Source organism: Myripristis murdjan, chromosome 23, assembly GCF_902150065.1.
Source record: "Myripristis murdjan chromosome 23, fMyrMur1.1, whole genome shotgun sequence".
NCBI classification, from domain to species: domain Eukaryota; kingdom Metazoa; phylum Chordata; class Actinopteri; order Holocentriformes; family Holocentridae; genus Myripristis; species Myripristis murdjan.
This window is the reverse complement of record NC_044002.1, coordinates 25,551,908-25,568,452: the sequence shown is the minus strand read 5'-3', so window position 1 is coordinate 25,568,452 and position 16,545 is coordinate 25,551,908. Positions and strand designations below refer to the sequence as shown.

At 42.8% G+C, this 16,545-nt stretch overlaps 1 protein-coding gene across 1 annotated transcript; it reads left to right on the top strand.

The window, feature by feature from the left end:
• The first annotated feature begins 767 nt into the window (after positions 1-767).
• Positions 768-15,788, top strand: hcfc2 (host cell factor C2). Its single transcript, XM_030046222.1, has 17 exons — positions 768-1,014; positions 3,042-3,190; positions 4,097-4,257; positions 4,911-5,113; positions 5,820-5,904; positions 5,992-6,095; positions 7,035-7,265; positions 7,582-7,797; positions 8,792-8,850; positions 8,949-9,039; positions 9,753-9,806; positions 10,478-10,533; positions 10,628-10,744; positions 11,544-11,741; positions 12,787-13,075; positions 13,960-14,044; positions 14,146-15,788. Exons 1-17 carry the CDS (start codon positions 849-851, stop codon positions 14,153-14,155), a joined length of 2,274 nt encoding a protein of 757 aa, XP_029902082.1. The 5' UTR covers positions 768-848; the 3' UTR covers positions 14,156-15,788.
• Positions 15,789-16,545: the final 757 nt, after the last annotated feature.

Sequence of the window (16,545 nt, the reverse complement as noted above, 5' to 3'; positions counted from 1 at the left end):
ATTGTGTAATCAGCTGCTTCTTGGCCAGGTCGCTTTTGTAAAAGAGATTCTTTATCTCAACAAGCTTATCTGGTTAAATAAAGGTGATCTCTTCCGGCGCCGACGCGAGTGGCAGCCTTTTCAGCAATTGGCTGGATCAAGTCTGACAGTTCCTGAATTCCCAGTACCGGGCGTCAGGTTCTGTCGACGGTCTTGGTCTCATGGTTTCACACTAACTCTGAACCTCGGTCGGAGCGTGTGTTCCTCAGGTTAGGTTATTTTCCACTGCTGTTTAACTGTTATTACTTCTGTTTAACTGTTAATACTTCTGTTGAAATTGTTCATATTCCTATCTTTTTATAATCCTTGTTCATAGTGTTTATGTTGCTTACTGCTATTTATCATGTGTATACTGTAGATTTATTCTAAATTTGCACATTGACCTACCTCTGTGCACATTTTATACACCCATGCACACGTTTTTTTCTGTTTTTTTCTGTTTTTTTTTTTTTTGGTTGCACATTGCTTTTTGCACACTGGGTTGTACTTAGGTTATTCTGTTGTACTCAGATCTTATTCTGTTATACTTAGATCTTATTCTTTATTTCTATTTTTTTTTTATTTACTTAATCTGTAATCTGTGGATACTGCTGAAGAAAATGTGAATTTCCTGCGGGATGAATAAAGTATCTACCTACCTACCTATCTACCTAATAATAAAAAAAATATATTACCCTGAATTCGGTGCAGAGTGAGACCTCTGTCTTGGTGTCCTACTCTCTGCAGGAACTTCCGGACGCCGCTGTCGCCCCGCCCCCTTCTTTGAAAACATCAACAGCGCCAAACTGCGGGCTCCTGACGGGACGAAGATGTCCGCCGGTACCGAGGAGCCGCTCTGGAGGAGAGTCCACTCCGTCACCGGGGTCATCCCGCGGTCCAGACACGGACACCGAGCCGCGGCCATCCGGGAGCTCATCATCGTGTTCGGCGGCGGGAACGAGGGCATCGCGGAGGAGCTGCACGTCTACAACAGCGGTGAGTAGCGGGCTGGCTAACGCTGCAGCTAATGTTTTTAGCTTCCATCACAGCTAAAAACACACGGAAACCAGCGGGACTTTCTGAGTTTAGTCAACTTTAGTAGTTGTAGTGAATCCGTGTGAAGGTCGCTGACAACAGTAGCATCAAACTGCGCGGGATAATCACCTGTTAATTCATTATAATCAGCCAATAATGTGGTTAGTGTTAGCTCAGTGTGCTAATGAGCTAGGTGATGTGTCTAAACGTGCAAAAATGTACGATTTCCCGTCCAGACGGAGACAGGACTGCAGGTTTAAAGAGTCCTGTGTGTGTGTGAGCCAGCTCAGCGGGGTGTGTGTCAGCTGTGGCCGGTGTTTGGGCCCAGGTGAGGGGCAGTAAAGGTGGCTGGTGTCGGCTGCGTTGGTTCTGACGGGGTTTGGCTGTAAGTTCGTGTTTGTGACAGCAGCAGGGATCAAGTGTTTGGTAGTAAAAATGGGACTTTACATCTGCAAATGTTCATCCTGAATAAAGAAATTTATCAGGGCCGGAAATACCGGAAATACCGCGGTTATGTTATACATACACTACTCACAAAAAGTTAGGGATATTCGGCTTTCGGGTGAAATTTCAGGATGAACCTAAAATGCATTCTAACCTTTCCAGGTGAACTTAATGTGACCTTCTGTAAACTTTTGAATGCACATGTCCAACTGTTCAGTGTTTCAGTACTTTTTGCACAAGTTGCTGTTCTCTAACAAGGAGTTTAACGGCAAAATTCACATCAGGTGTTTGATGCTCCAGCTCATCGAGGTCGTATCATTAGGGAACGGCTGCTGGAGACTGGGGTACCTCAGATGGAGTGGCCTGCACTTTCTCCAGACCTGAATCCCATAGAAAACCTATGGGATCAGCTGAGTCGCCGTGTAGAGGCTCGGAGCTCTGTACCCCAGAACCTCAATGTCCTGAGGGCCGCCCTTCAAGAAGAGTGGGATGCCATGCCTCAGCAGACAATAAGTCGACTTGTGAACAGCATGAGACGTCGCTGTCAAGCTGTAATTGATGCTCAAGGGCACATGACAAGTTATTGACACTGACATTTTTTGTTGTGGTATATCCACCACTGTTGTTGGCTTTTGTTTCAAGAAATTGTTTGAGATGAGGAAATCACCAGTGTATGCTTCTACTTAAATGCCCTACTTTCATGATATAATATCACTGTAGCGTGAACTTTTTACATTTTCCATAAATTTCACCCAAAAGCCAAATATCCCTAACTTTTTGTGAGTGGTGTATATATTTTTTTCTATGATGGCAGAGGTGTCACTCACTTGACTTTCCCTAGCCTTTCCTTAATCAACTCATGCCTAATCCCAACTTTAAACCCAACACTTAACCAGCGTGCTAAAATGACTACTCACAATGTAAAACAATGACTTCACCATCCTTGGAAAAAATAAAATAGTTTATATCATTGCAGCCGTCATTACACATTGTTTTTAAAGCACCAGAGAAGGGGAGATATGCAGGCAGTGCCTCCGTATTTTCCCTTCTCCCACTTGGTGAAAAAACAAGCCTATACATACATATATATATATTCGTTTTTGATGTTGCACTTTGCAAAAGCCAAATCAGGCTCAAGCTTAATAATTATTATCGTAGCTGTAATTTGGCCTTAAACTCATAATTTGCAGTGTGAAGCGTAATAATAATGATTTATTTGAGACTTTTATTCGTTGACCATGACCTCTCATTTTGTGTTGTTTGTGCATGTTTTTAAAGAGCATACATGGACAAGAAAGGCCAATAAAAATTAATATTATCATTACTATTATTGTTACTATTATTGTTGTTGTTGTTGTTATTTGTGTGTGTGAGGGGGACATTACTGGCCAACCACCAAAGTGCGGGGATGTGTTGCTTTTTCACCACGATAAGAACAAATCCATACCATCACAGCCCTGGTCCAACAGAAATGAGATAAATGTGTAATGTAATGTAAATGTGTGTGTGTGTGTGTGTGTGTGTGTGTGTGTGTGTGTGTCCAGTGTCCAAGCAGTGGTTCCTGCCCGCGGTGCGGGGCGACATCCCGCCCGGCTGCGCTGCTCACGGCTTCGTGTGCGAAGGGACTCGGATCCTGGTGTTCGGCGGCATGGTGGAGTTTGGAAAATACACCAACAACCTGTATGAGCTGCAGGTGAGAGTGTGTGGGCAACGTCTGAATCAGTGTTTACTGGTGTGTTACACAAGATTAGACAACTGTCTGTTATCAGCAAGATGAATATAACCTGATATAACATTATCAAGGACTGAGCTTCTCCCCTGCGCTCCTGCAGTCATCACCTGCTGCTCAGCATCATCAAACACAACTTTCACTGGATACAACCTTAAATTATACAGACTGTCATCCTTTAACCAGAAAGCTTCAAACAGCTAATGGACTACAGCTGAAACAAGTATGACAACTCAAACCACCTCTACTCACCTGTGTGAACACATCACAACCTTTGATCTCACCTGTTAAAGAGCAGCAACTTGTAACACAGCGCCACCTAGTGGCATCACAGGTGAAAACCGAATTCAGGTTTCCTACACATTTTCTGAACTCAAATCCAAGCACTTTTCAAGCATTTGCATTTTCAAGGTTTTCTAGCACCGTACGGTTTTACAAATATATATGCATGGAACAGCTCTGCCACATATTCTACCGTTTAAGAACGTTCTACCACAGGGAGACAAAAAGTTTAGTATTACAAAATTTCAAGGTTCAAAGTGTGTCACTGACCCAGAGATTAACTCTTAAAGTGACACAGTTTCATTTTCAAGCACTTAATTCAAAATCCAGGCACTTTTCTAACCTCGAAAACACAACATCATATTAAAATTCAAGCATTTTCAAGGATTTGCAGCACCCGTATGAACCCTGTGACTTACAGGCGTGTCTCCACGGCTCTGGTCCTCGCTGTGGTGAAATGCTATACAGAGGTTAGCTGATTTGAAAGGGAGTGAGCATCGCGCTGCGTTCAGGGATCTGTGGGTTAACACCAGTGTGTTGCTGCTGTGTAGAAATGTTTTTGACGTGTTGTCTGTGGTTCCCTCTCAGGCGAGTCGCTGGCTGTGGAAGAAGCTGAAGCCCCGGCCGCCCAGAAACGCCCTGCCGCCCTGCGCCCGCATCGGACACAGCTTCACCCTGCTGGGCAACAAGTGCTACCTGTTTGGAGGGCTGGCCAACGACAGCGAGGACCCCAACGGCAACGTACCACGGTACCGGTCTGCACACTGATCCACACACAGAGCACAGGGAGTTTGACAGCGAGTCCTTATGCTGGAAGGCGGAGTTTTATGACCGTGATCAAGTTGAGAGCAGTTTTCTAAAAGTTAAGTTTAGCAGATTCTTTTTTCTAAGATGCAGTCGAACACAGTCTGATGCCAAAAGCTCAGTCAGCTTTACTGTGCAAAGCTAAGAAAATCATCTACTTTTTGCTGTTTTTGTTTTGCCTTTGCATATGTGCAGTATGTGATATTAACTAAAGGTAATACATATAATAATTAGGGATGTTCCAATACCTTTTTTTTCCTTTGTGATACTGGTTCTGATACCTGAACTTGTGTATCAGCCAAAACCGCGTACTTATCCAATACGAATTAGATGAGGTGGTCAGCTGCAGGCCTGAGACACGGCGAGCGGCAGCGTCTGCAGTGTGAGGCTGATCCTCACAAAGTCAAGACGCGGTTCCTTGGACAAAAAATAAAAGAAAGTAAAAGAAAAACAATTTTCACGTTTTTTTTCTCATAAATTTGTGAGTTTTTTTCTTGTAAATTTATCACTTTACAGCTTAAGTTTTTTCTTGGACTATGAAATGTAAAACTCTCTGTTGAGTTTTCCGTGTAACAGTTGGGTTGTTTTCCGTTCCCAGGTACATGGGCGATTTCTACGAGCTGGAGCTGCAGTCGGTGTCGGGAGCGAGAAGCTGGAGCGTCCCGGACACGAAGGGCGGGGGTCCGTCGCCGCGGGAGTCGCACAGCGCCGTGGCGCACAGCGGCCGCGGCTCGCCCAAACTCTTTGTGTTCGGAGGCATGCAGGGGCGGCGCCTGGGAGACCTCTGGCAGCTCGACCTCGGTACGCACACTTTTTAATTAAGTCAGAGAGGTAGGCCGGAACAAACCCATTTAGAAGCTCATAGGTTCGTAAAAGGATTTTAAAATCTGCCCTGGCGTGAATTGGGAGCCGATGAAGGGAAGCCAGGACGGGTGGGATGTGGTCAGACCTCCTGTTTCTGGTCAGGATGAAAATCTGAGTATCGTCAGCGTAACAGTGGAAGCCTGTGGAGGAAATCACGAGGAGGGAACATGTAGATGGGGAACAGGAGAGGACCAAGAATCAGCCCCTGAGGAACACCACAGTTTAGCTCTCGGTACTCAGAGGTCATGTTGTTGTAGACGACACGCTGCTTTCTTTCTTAGAAATAAGATTTAAACCAAGAGAGCGCAAGGCCACAACAGATACCAGTCAGATCATCCAGGTGCCTTAACAGAAATGCTACTCTCAGATCAAGAGATCATTTGTTACTCTAGTAAGCCTAACCACAGGTTCAGTTGAGTGAAAACACCTTTAATACCAAATTAAAAACCAAAATAAAGACACAAAGTTGGTGAAACCAGCTTGTTTTTCTAAGCTAAGAAAAGTTTTGAAACTAAAATTGAGCAGAATAAGAAAAACACGTCATGAAATGCAGCTGTGTTGCTGCCTGATAATCTTCTCAATCTGCCTTTGTATTCTTTCTTTCTTTATTTGTTTTCGTTTTCCTCATCATCTTCCTCCACAGACACGATGGTTTGGTCGATGCCTAAAACCAGCGGTACCCCTCCGCTACCCAGAAGCCTTCACTCCGCCAACGTCATTGGAAACAAGTAAGAGAGATGCCTCTGATTTGTGGTCGTCTCCGTGTTTAAAGTGGAGGTCTGGTTTGTTGTGACCGGAGCTGCGACTCTGTGCAGGATGTTCGTGTTCGGCGGCTGGATTCCCGTCCCGGAGACGGACAAACCCAACGCCTTAGGAGCCGAGTGGATCTGCACCAACTCGCTGTACGCGCTCAGCCTCGGTCAGTACGCCCCCGATCACAACACCACGCGCTCTCGGCGGGGTTTCCTGCAGGTCTCACCTCGTACGAAATATCATATCAACTCAGGCCAGCTGGAGGATAAGTGCAAAAGGAATTTGGTCATTTTCAGACGTCTGAGAAGATTCAGAATCACACATGAAAGTTTCGAAAAAGTTTGTTTTTCTGGGCCGATCCCAATATTTTTAGGAATGCACCAATTTATTGATGGAGTATCAAAGACCAATCACTGTCTTTCTTTTTGTTTTTACTTTAAATTTTTGGAGGAGAAGTCATTTTCGTGATTTTTTTAAAATTATTTTTTATGTATTTTCAGTATTTTTTGCAAATTTGTAACAATTTTCGTGTAATTACTATTTTTGTTTTAATTTTCCAGTAATGTCTGGTTATCCTTTTGTAATTTTTTTTGCCAGCTTATTACTAATTTTCGGGTCATTTCTCGCTAATTTGCACACAAGAAGCCTGACATAGATCCATCAGCACTGATCTGATCTTTAAATATATAATTTTTGTAATTACAGTATGTATTTTCAATAATCATAAATATAGTCTTCTTGTAATTTTTGAAATGCTTTTATTTAGCCAATGTTCAGGTAAGGTTTTTGCTTTTTCAAAATTATTTATTTATTTGTTCTTATGTTACAATATTTTCTTGCTAATTTTCTTATTATGTTTATGTAAGAGTTTTTTTTTTTTTTTTTTTTTTTAATTTTGTGCAGATATTCATTTTATTCTTCTGCAAAGTAAAATTGACTTTTAAAGGCCATAACAGCCACATTACGGGTCTAATGTTGGAGGGAAGAAGCCGGTGCTCTAATTAAACGTCCCATGATGATGATGCATGTTGTTTGGGATCGTTGCTCTCTGCCTGCATCAGTGACAGGACGATGCGTTCACTGTCGGCTCGTTCTCCTCCCGCAGACACGATGCGCTGGCAGAGCCACGGCCCCGAGCAGCAGGACGACGTCCAGTCGCAGCTGCAGACTCAGGGCCCGCAGGGCGACGACCCGTACGCCTGCCGGCCCCGAGCCCGCGCCGGGCACTGCGCCGCCGCCGTCGGCTCCAGGCTCTACGTGTGGAGCGGCCGCGACGGCTACCGCAAGAACTGGAACTACCAGGTCTGCTGCAAGGACCTGTGGTACCTGGAGACAGGTGAGGGCCCGGGCCACCTGCAGGGCATCAGACACACTCCGTCTCACACAGATGAGGCTTTGAAAGTCAATAAAATTTTCTGAAATTTGAATCCATGGAGTTTTATGTCCAACGTGAACATTTGTTCTAATTCCAGTGGGTGTTACATGTTCTGTGCACAGACGAGGGGTGTAACGGTTCACAACATTCACGGTTCGGTTCATGTGTTCATTTTCAGGAGCAGGTGACGCAGCAGCAGCGATGTTCGTGTTAGTAGCAGTAGAAGTAGGTGCAGTATTCGTAAACTTCATTTTATTCTGTATTTTTGTGTTTTCAGATCTCCCGGCTGCTCCAGAGGCCGTTCTGCTCATCAAGTCCACAGTGAGCATGCTCCACGTGGCGTGGCGCCCCCTGGCGGCAGCAGAGTGCTACATCCTGCAGATCCAGCCTGTGTGCCCGCCCTCCTCTGCCAACAACACGACCAACACAAACACCACGGCTGGTACCACCACTGCTGCCGGGCAGCCGGGCGAGAAACACGCCGAGCCTCCAGGTGCTGAGTTTGACTTTTCACTGAGAAAAGTGATCAGCAAAGACAGATGGGAAATAAAAAGTAAACTGGAAGCTCGCAAACAGGGAACAGATTTTAAACACCAATAAAAAAAATATGCAAATTAATTAATCTGCATGTGGATCAGGGTGTGAGCAAAGTACAAGGATACAAGGAAGTTTATTGGTCACTATACAACAGGTTGTATAGTGAAATTAAAGTGAGGCAAAAACTCCAGGTTATGATTATTTTACTTGTAGATTAATCAGATTATTTTGTATAAAGAGAGTAAAATAAAGCCAGAGTCTGACGGGAGGTGATCAGAGTCCAAAGTGACGTCTTCAAACGTCTTCCTCAGTCAGACCAGCGTCTAAAAACCCAAAGTATGAATTTGATAAAGATATGAACGGAGAGAAGGAGAACCGTCTGAGCGTCTCAGTGAAGCTGGAACCCAACAAAGGCTGCTGTTTTATTGTTCAAATTATTTAATTGAGTTTTGCATATGTTGCATAATCACACTAGTGCTCAGTTCTCCAAAATAAAATAAACACAGAAACATAAAAAACAAATTGTCACCAGTCATTGTAAACCGTAAGTGAGAATACCTCCTCAATGCAATATATGGGCATTTAATAAATAACCAAAGTAAAATAAGATCAGGATGAAATTTCCAAATAAATTAATGAATATTAATAATAGTAATGTTAATGGTAACAATGATAAAAAAAAATAAATAAATAGACAATTTTAAAACAAATAAAAATAGATAGATAATAGATACATAAAATAATTTTATAATAATAATAATAAAAGAAACGGTGTGGTTGGGGGGGGGGCAAAGGTTGCTGTACATAAAACAATACATAAAAATATTTCTGTATTATTGTATTTTTAATCAGTTCTTCTTCTTTTTTTTTTTTTTTTTAGTCAGCCAGCCAAGTGAATACTTTCTGCATCAGAGGAAACGTGTGTGTGTTTGTGTGTTTTCTGTCCTCAGGAGTTCAGTCGTCTCAGAGCGAAGCCGCTGCTAAGAAACCAGAGAGGAGCTCGGCTCAGGTGATCTGATCGCTCTCAGCCACACGACGCCACAGGTGAGAACACTTCACCTTACAGCTGAAACTCTGATGGGTTTTTTCCTCTCTGGGGTTTTTCAGGACGTTTCGGCAGAGAAGGAAATTCCCGTGGGGGCGTCAAACGGCTCGTGTGACACGCAGCCGGAGGCGGCGAGGAGCGACGGGCGCGCAGGTACAGAGAGGGGGCTGCTGGGAGTCTGCCTGTCTGCTCTGAAACTACAGGCCGACTGACGCTTCTGTATCTGCATCATTCTGCGATAACACCAAAACAGTGAAAAAAAAAAAAAAAATTAGAACACTGTTTGGTGGTGGGGTGTTGACGTTCGTATAGACAGTAGAAAGAGTTTCTTTGTGTACCTCAAACACTGGAGACTGAATCACAGATATTATATGGGGTTTTATGTATTTGTCCTGCCCAGTGCTGTGTTTAAAGGAATACTCAGTGGGCATTTTGGGCAAAATAGCCTTTTTTTCCTGACTTCCCCAGGCTGAGACCAGATGTTGGACACCATTTTCACCTCTGGACGTCCACTGGTAGCATTTCCTGTTAGCTTAGCATAAAGACTTGAAGTCTATGGGAGTTGTTAGCCTGGTTTCATCAAAAAGTGAAAAACCTTCCAGCAGCTCTGAAGGTGTGTGAGTTACACAGCGGATCACATAGATCTGAAACACACACATCCACATGATCCACTGTGTGAATAAGACCTTCAGAGCTGCTGGAAGGTTTATTTTTTCACTTTGATGAATCTGGTCATGTGACCTTACGGCGTAACCAATGGCGTAGATTCAGCGCAGAAGCAGAAGTCGGCCTTTAAAAGCTACATGACACAAGACAAATTATGTTTTACGCTGTCTCAAACCTTTTTCCTCTCTGTGTGTTTGCAGCTGCTGGACAGGAGGCGTCGCCAGCAGAGGGCGCCGCAGCGCAGCAGCAGCCAGGTAGTGACACTAGCTGGGTTTCCATCCACCTATATTTATTCGCATTTTCAGAAATTGCGAAAAAAAACTTGGATGGAAATGCCAGAAATTCGAAAAACGGCCGAAAATTCGCAAAAAAGTTTTTACGCTTGGAGGGGGTGGATTTCTCAGCGTATCGATAAAAGAAAATGCGACTTTTTGCTGTGGAAACAGGTTTTGCGAATAAACGATGACTGGACCGGATAACACGTCACACTTCTACACTACAGTCTTATTATTAGTTATTGTTACTATTATTATTAGTCTCTTATTCCTTATTTAGGATGGTTCGGTGCGAAGTTAGCACTGCCAAAATAGTAAGCAGACTTCTCCCAAGAGCCGACAAGTTCAGCAGGAATCTGTCCCTGATCAGCTGTTGAGTGTCAGCTGAGTGTTTGTTGTTGTTCAGTCGACACACAGACGCTGTCTTATGACGTCATCTCACGGCGCACTCTCCTCTCAATAATCGCAAAACAAAACTAATGGAAACAGGCATAAATTCGCATTTTCTTTTGCGCATTTTGACAAAATTCGCTAAAAGATTTCGAGATATTTGGATGGAAACCCAGCTACTGAGATGGCAGTAAAGCAGCAGCGGTGCGTTCAGGAGCTCAGAGGAGAAATTCATCCCGCATGTTCTTTACTTTTGACAGGAGGTGGCCCGAGTGCAGCCGGCGGTCCAGCGGAGGGCGACGCCCGCAGGGAGCAGGTGGGTTCACGCTGACGAGCGGCTGCTTAGTTATTCTCTGTCTGACCGTCAGTGGGTTCTGGGCCTGTGAACCAATCACATTCTGACCCTGCAGGAGGACGCCGTGTGGTTTGACGTCGGCGTCTTCAAGGCTCTTTTCTCCGAGGTCACCCACTACTACCTGCCGCCGGACAGCGAGCAGAGCAGCAGCCGGCCCGCCAGCACCAAAGAGGTAAAAGAAAAAACAATAAAATTCTAATAAAAACGAAATAATTATGTTTATAGCAGCTTCAAAGACCCCATGAAATGCACACTTACTGTCTTGATTTGATGTATTTCCTGTTGAAACAGGAAGTTCACAAGAGCAAACCAACAGGATCTCAGTTTGGGAGAGAGACACACTTTTATTTTGAAGGGAACGGTGGATGAGAGGATGTTTACAGATGTGCGAAGGTTTAATTGGTTGAAATTTTAATTTCCAGCCACCAGAGCAGGATGATGTCACTGTTTGACAGGAAGTCGAGGTCATGTGAGGTTGTTTCATAGTGACGTTAAAAACAGAGTTTCCAAAGAGCTTTGACAGGCAGCAAAGCAGAATCATCAGAAAGCAAAATAACAGAAAGGTTAAACAAAAGCAACGCAAAATCAAGATTAAAGGTTCAAAAAGACAAACAGAGATAGAAAACACAACAACAGAAGGACGCTGACAGATTTAATGAAGTAATACTACAAGAATTAAAGCAATAATGAATAAGATAATTAAAACGCTAATTTTGTGTAACTGTCCACATGTTGGTCAAAAGGTTTTGGTTGAATATCACGACATATTTCATAACCTAAAAAAAAAAAAAAAAAAAATTTTGTAGGAACTGTCAATGTAATAACTTCCCACCAACGTAATTAATCGATAATGTAGCAACAATTTAATTTAATATTTTCTGTCTTAACAAAAATAAAAAAACAAAACATGACTGTTGGACTCCCTCTCTCTCTCTCTCTCTCTCTCTCTCTCTGACTGTCTTTCCCATCAGCCCTTGCAGCAGAGGAAGCTGCCGTCGGCTCAGGACTTTGCGGGCCGGGCGCGGCGGGAGCTGGCTCCGGGGCAGCGTTACCGTTTCCGGGTGGCCGGGGTGAACTGCTGCGGGCCGGGAGCCTTCAGCCCCGCCAGCGAGTTCAAGACGTGCCAGCCCGGCTTCCCCGGAGCGCCCTCTGCTGTCCGCATCACCAAGGTGAGGGGCGGAGCCTGCGGCGGCCTTCGCTGTTTACACTCCCTCATGCGTCTGGTTCCCGCTTTCATTCGTTTTCAGAATTTTTTGTGTGGCTTATCGAAATATTTGGATGGAAACCCGACGAGTGTCCAAGTTTTCTGAGCTGCTCCCAGTGAAGGAAAGCGGTTTAATGCTGTAATTCTGGAGAGATGTTGTTCACACAGTCCGTATCAGCATTCGTCTTGTCATTTTTAAACCCCCCTCCCCTCCCCCTTGTCTCGGAGTCTCACTTCATCTCTCTGGTCTTTGAATTCCTGGAATATCATGGAGGTTAGAGGTTTATCCCACAAGGGGAAGCTCCGGGAGTTTGACACATTTCTCCAGGAAAAGTCGTTTTTAAAGACAGGAATATTAGCAGAATTTGTTTTCCAGCTTGTTTCATGCATTTTTTTTTTTTTTTTTGCTTAAATATTGCAGATTTTACATCAGGGTGCTGTGATTTGTAATTAATTTACTTTAATACTGTTCAGCCCAGCTTAATACTTAATACAGTATAATTATCTGTTGTGTTTATCCTTTTTTGTGCTTCTTTCTTCATTTGGTAGCACATTTTTTTCTGCTCTGATCCCATTTAAGATGTAGATTTTAATAAGTTCAAATGGAAGAAACTGAACTTGTTGAAAACTGTAGTCCTTTCTTGACTTATTTAGTTTAGTTTAGCTCTTTAGATAAGCCAGGCTCATCTTGTAGATCTCCTTCTAAAATGGACTTTTAAACTTGTATGTAATCGTTTGGCTCTTGCTTCCCGCTTTAATCGTGTAGTTTGGTTTTATTTTATCCAAACGGATTCCATGTGTTTGTTTGTTTGTTCTCCTTTTCGAATATTCTCTCTCGCGTGTGCTTGTTCTGTTTTTATTTAATTATGTCGGTTTGTTGTTTTTATGCCACAGTGGAAACAGCTTCAGAAAACAGCTATTTCTGTTAAGGTTTGTATTATTTTCTCAGCTCATCTTCATCTCCCCCTCCTCCTCCTCCTCCTCCCCCTCCTCCTCCTCCTCTTCCTCAGGCCAACGAGTCGGTCCACATCACGTGGGAGGCTCCGCCCTCCCCGTCGGGCCGGATTATGGAATATTCCATGTACATGGCGGTGAGGAAGAGTCGCTCGGAGCGGCCGGGCCAGATGTCCTTCATCCGGATCTACCGGGGCACCAAGACCTCGTGCTCGGTTAGCTCCGCCCACCTGGACAACGCCCACATCGACCTGTCCGCCACCAGCCGGCCCGCCGTCGTCTTCCGCATCGCCGCCAAGAACGAGCAGGGCTACGGGCCGGCCACGCAGATCCGCTGGATCCAAGGTGAGCCGCCGGCGCCGGATCTCTTCTCACTCGCTCAGATGGAGAACCAGCGCTGAAATGAACTGAAAGGAACTTAAACACTTAACCGATTGACAGAAGATGGACTGATTATAGTGTCAGGAATCAAACGGTTCAGTAATTTAAATTTTAAACACCAAACATCTGATTCCTACGACGGTGTATCAGGGCCAGGGTAGAGGAAAGAGATTATTAAGCTGGGGCAGGGTAATATTTTTGGGGGGGAAAAAAATCTCTCTCTGAGATTAAAGTCTCTAACCCTTTTTTCTCATAAATTTGTGAGATTTTTGTTTTTTTGTTTATTTTGTTTTTGAGTTTTTAATCTCATGAATTTGAGTTTCTTTTTTTTTTTAATATTGAGATTTTTTTCTCCTAAATTTGAGTTTCTTTTTCTTTTTTCTTTTAGTTTTTTCTCATAATTTTTTTTTTGTTTTTTTAATTTTGTGAGTTTTCTCACAAATTTACGACTTTAATATCTGAATTTTTTTCTACATATTTGTGAGTTTATATGTTTTTTTTTTTTTTTATTATTATTACTTCCTTGATTAATTGAAAAAATAATCAGTAAATTAGCAGGCAGTAAAAATAATCATGAGCTGCAGCCCTACTTTTATCACATCATGAGATATTTGATATTTTTCCAGTCTTAGATATTTTTCAAAGTAAACATTTGCGTAAACATGTGATGTTTGAAAATCTAACCATGAAAAAATAATTTCTCAGCAAATCTCTTAGTTGCACTAATTTTATTGATGTGAAGCAGCCGTTTCTAGTTGGTCTAGTTGATCTTTTGGAAATAAAACATTTTAGGGGACAGAATCATCAGAAAAGCCGTGGGTCGGTAACGTGCCTCTGTCGTCCCTCAGATTCCAGTAAACAGCGAGCGGCGGCGGCGGCGGCGGCGTCCGGGCCGGACAGCGGCGCCGAGGCCGACCAGGATGCTGCCGACAGGTGAGCTGACCCGACCACGTCTCCACAGCGCCTCTGCTTTCCTGTTTCCTGGTTTCATTTTTTCTTTACCAAATTTTCTTCTTTTCCTTTCCCCCCTGCAGCTCCAGCTGAAGCTCTTGGCCTCGACGCTGCGACAGAAGCCGCTCAGGATTCTCACTCAGGAAGTCGGCGACGTCCGCCGGTCAAAATGTTGTACGATAATTCCAAGAAAGTTTTGTTAATTTATTTTTCTATGTATTTAATTATTCTCTTGTACATAAACCACTTGACTATTTTAGTTAAACCACTGTTTTTTATGTTAAGATGTGTTATATTTTGACTTGTTGTATGACCAAATCACAAGTGTGTGTTTGAGAGTTAAAGCTCTTTAACCAGAGGCTCCTGTCGACGTGGTGGAGGTGCCTTAGTGCTGAAGGTGATGTTGAAAATGGTTTTGAGGTTTGAAAACATCAGAAAAAGTAAAGATGTTTCATATTGGGCTTGTTTTTATAATCCTGTAGGCGCTGTAAACTCATGAGATTACAATAATCCACCCAGTGGAACACTAACAAGCTCATTTGCTGAAATAAGATTATTCCTAACGTCTGTATTCCATCATATTCATGGAAGAGGAATTGTTCTTGTTATTTTGTGTTTGGTCACGTTACTGACCGCTTTCTTAGCGTTACAGCATTATGATTATGATTTTGGCTTATTTCCTTACTGCTCTGCATCTCGCATGAATTCACAGATATCACAGTGATCTCAGACCAGAGCCTGTTCGGCTCCAGAAATTATTGTAGAAAAAAAATCCACAGTATGATTTTTAGAAAGGAAGAGATTGTCCCACTTGAATTTTTTGTTTTAATTAATTATGAGTTTAAAAAAAAAAAAAAAAAAAAAAAAAAAACTAGAGTGCAGATCTCCACCGGGCCAATTCTCTGGTGCTCTAAGTGGACTTTAGCGACAAACCACCCCTCTGTTTTTCTCAGCTGGGAAAAGGGAAAATACAGAGGCACTGCCTGCGTATCTCCCCTTCAGCAGTGCTTGGACTGAGGATTGTGCACAAAAACATATTAAAGTGACTGACCTGGTAGAAAAGGAGATTCACTGCACATACACACACACACACACACACACACACACACACACATACACGACCAAACACATTTTCCCCTCCAGGCTATCGCCTGCTGGAAATGCCTGGTTTCTGCCTTTAAAAATGCTTTATTGAAGGAGGACACTAAGTTTTTTTGTTTGTTTGTTTGTTTTTTGTGTTGGTCACCTTATCAGTTAGTAGTAAGTAGTGTCATCCCTGTTGGATTTCATTTGATTTGTGCAAATTTAAAGGCGAGCAAATTGACTTCACAAGTCGGTTAAGACATTTCCTCTGTCTGATTAAAAGCTGTCGTTGAAAACTTGGACGTTTTTTATTTTTATGTTCCTCTCTGAAATAGGACAGGATCCTCTGAACTCCAACCCAGATCATTATTTCACCAACAAAAAGCCAGATTCTGTCGTCTTTCTTCAAGACGACAGTAACAGTGCTGAGGCGAGTGTAGCCGGCAGCTGAATATGTGTATTCTTTTAAAACCACTGATCGGATTCAGGTTATTAGAAAGTGTCCAAATATCATCAGTCATTTTAATGAAGCCAGGAAAAACCCATTTGTTGCTTAAGAATTCCCACATTAGTGTCAAATGATTACTGAGACCTGTTGGGGATAAAACAACAACAACAAATATATAAACCCTGCTGGGCTTATTGAAAAACCAATACAAAGATGCTAAAAAAAAATAAAAAGTGTCCCTGGTAGATGACTGGTCCTGCAGCTCTATTTACTTTCATGCAAATAATTCTGTGTTGCTTTTAATGGCTTTGTTTAATTGATTGATTAATTATTTCTCCCTGGATGCCACGTCAGTGAAACTTGATCAGTCTCAAGTCATAAACGTTCATGCCTTCCTGTGGTTTATAATTTCACTTTTATCCTGCAGTGTTGTATCACTGGTACATGGACTTGTGCACAGTTGTACCTTCTGAGCAGTCTGAAGTGAACGGTGTGTCAGTATGGATCATTAAATGGAAAATATGTTCTGTATATTCACATAAACATGTTTGGTTATATGACTATGAATATGCACAAATGCTGTCATGGGAAAAAAAATGGAAATATCTAGTTCTATATCTACTTTAATGTATTAATAGCGTTTTTGAGATTAAATGGTACTAATGACTGCCTTTGATGGATTTGTGTGTGTGTGTGAATGTAAGTCAATGTAATGTCCCCTGAAGTGATGGAAACCAACGTGTGTGTGTGTGTGTGTGTGTGTGTGTGTAAGATAAGATAAGATATTCCTTTATTAGTCCCACGGTGGGGAAATTTCACGCATCACAGCAGCAAAGTGGATAGCAAGATACGAAGCACAATTTACACAATTTATTATATATATATTTATTATAATTTATTATGTGTGTGTGTGTGTGTGTGTGTGTGTGTGTGTGTGTGTGAGACGGACGCA

What these genes read in the sequence shown, in the direction of transcription:
- hcfc2 (XM_030046222.1), top strand. Translation starts at nt 849, where the DNA reads ATGTCCGCCGGTACCGAGGAGCCGCTCTGGAGGAGAGTCCACTCCGTC. An exon ending in CCTCTGGCAGCTCGACCTCG is followed by an intron (nt 5,114 to 5,819) that starts GTACGCACACTT and finishes CTTCCTCCACAG; the next exon opens with ACACGATGGTTTGGTCGATG. An exon ending in CGCAGCGCAGCAGCAGCCAG is followed by an intron (nt 9,807 to 10,477) that starts GTAGTGACACTA and finishes TACTTTTGACAG; the next exon opens with GAGGTGGCCCGAGTGCAGCC.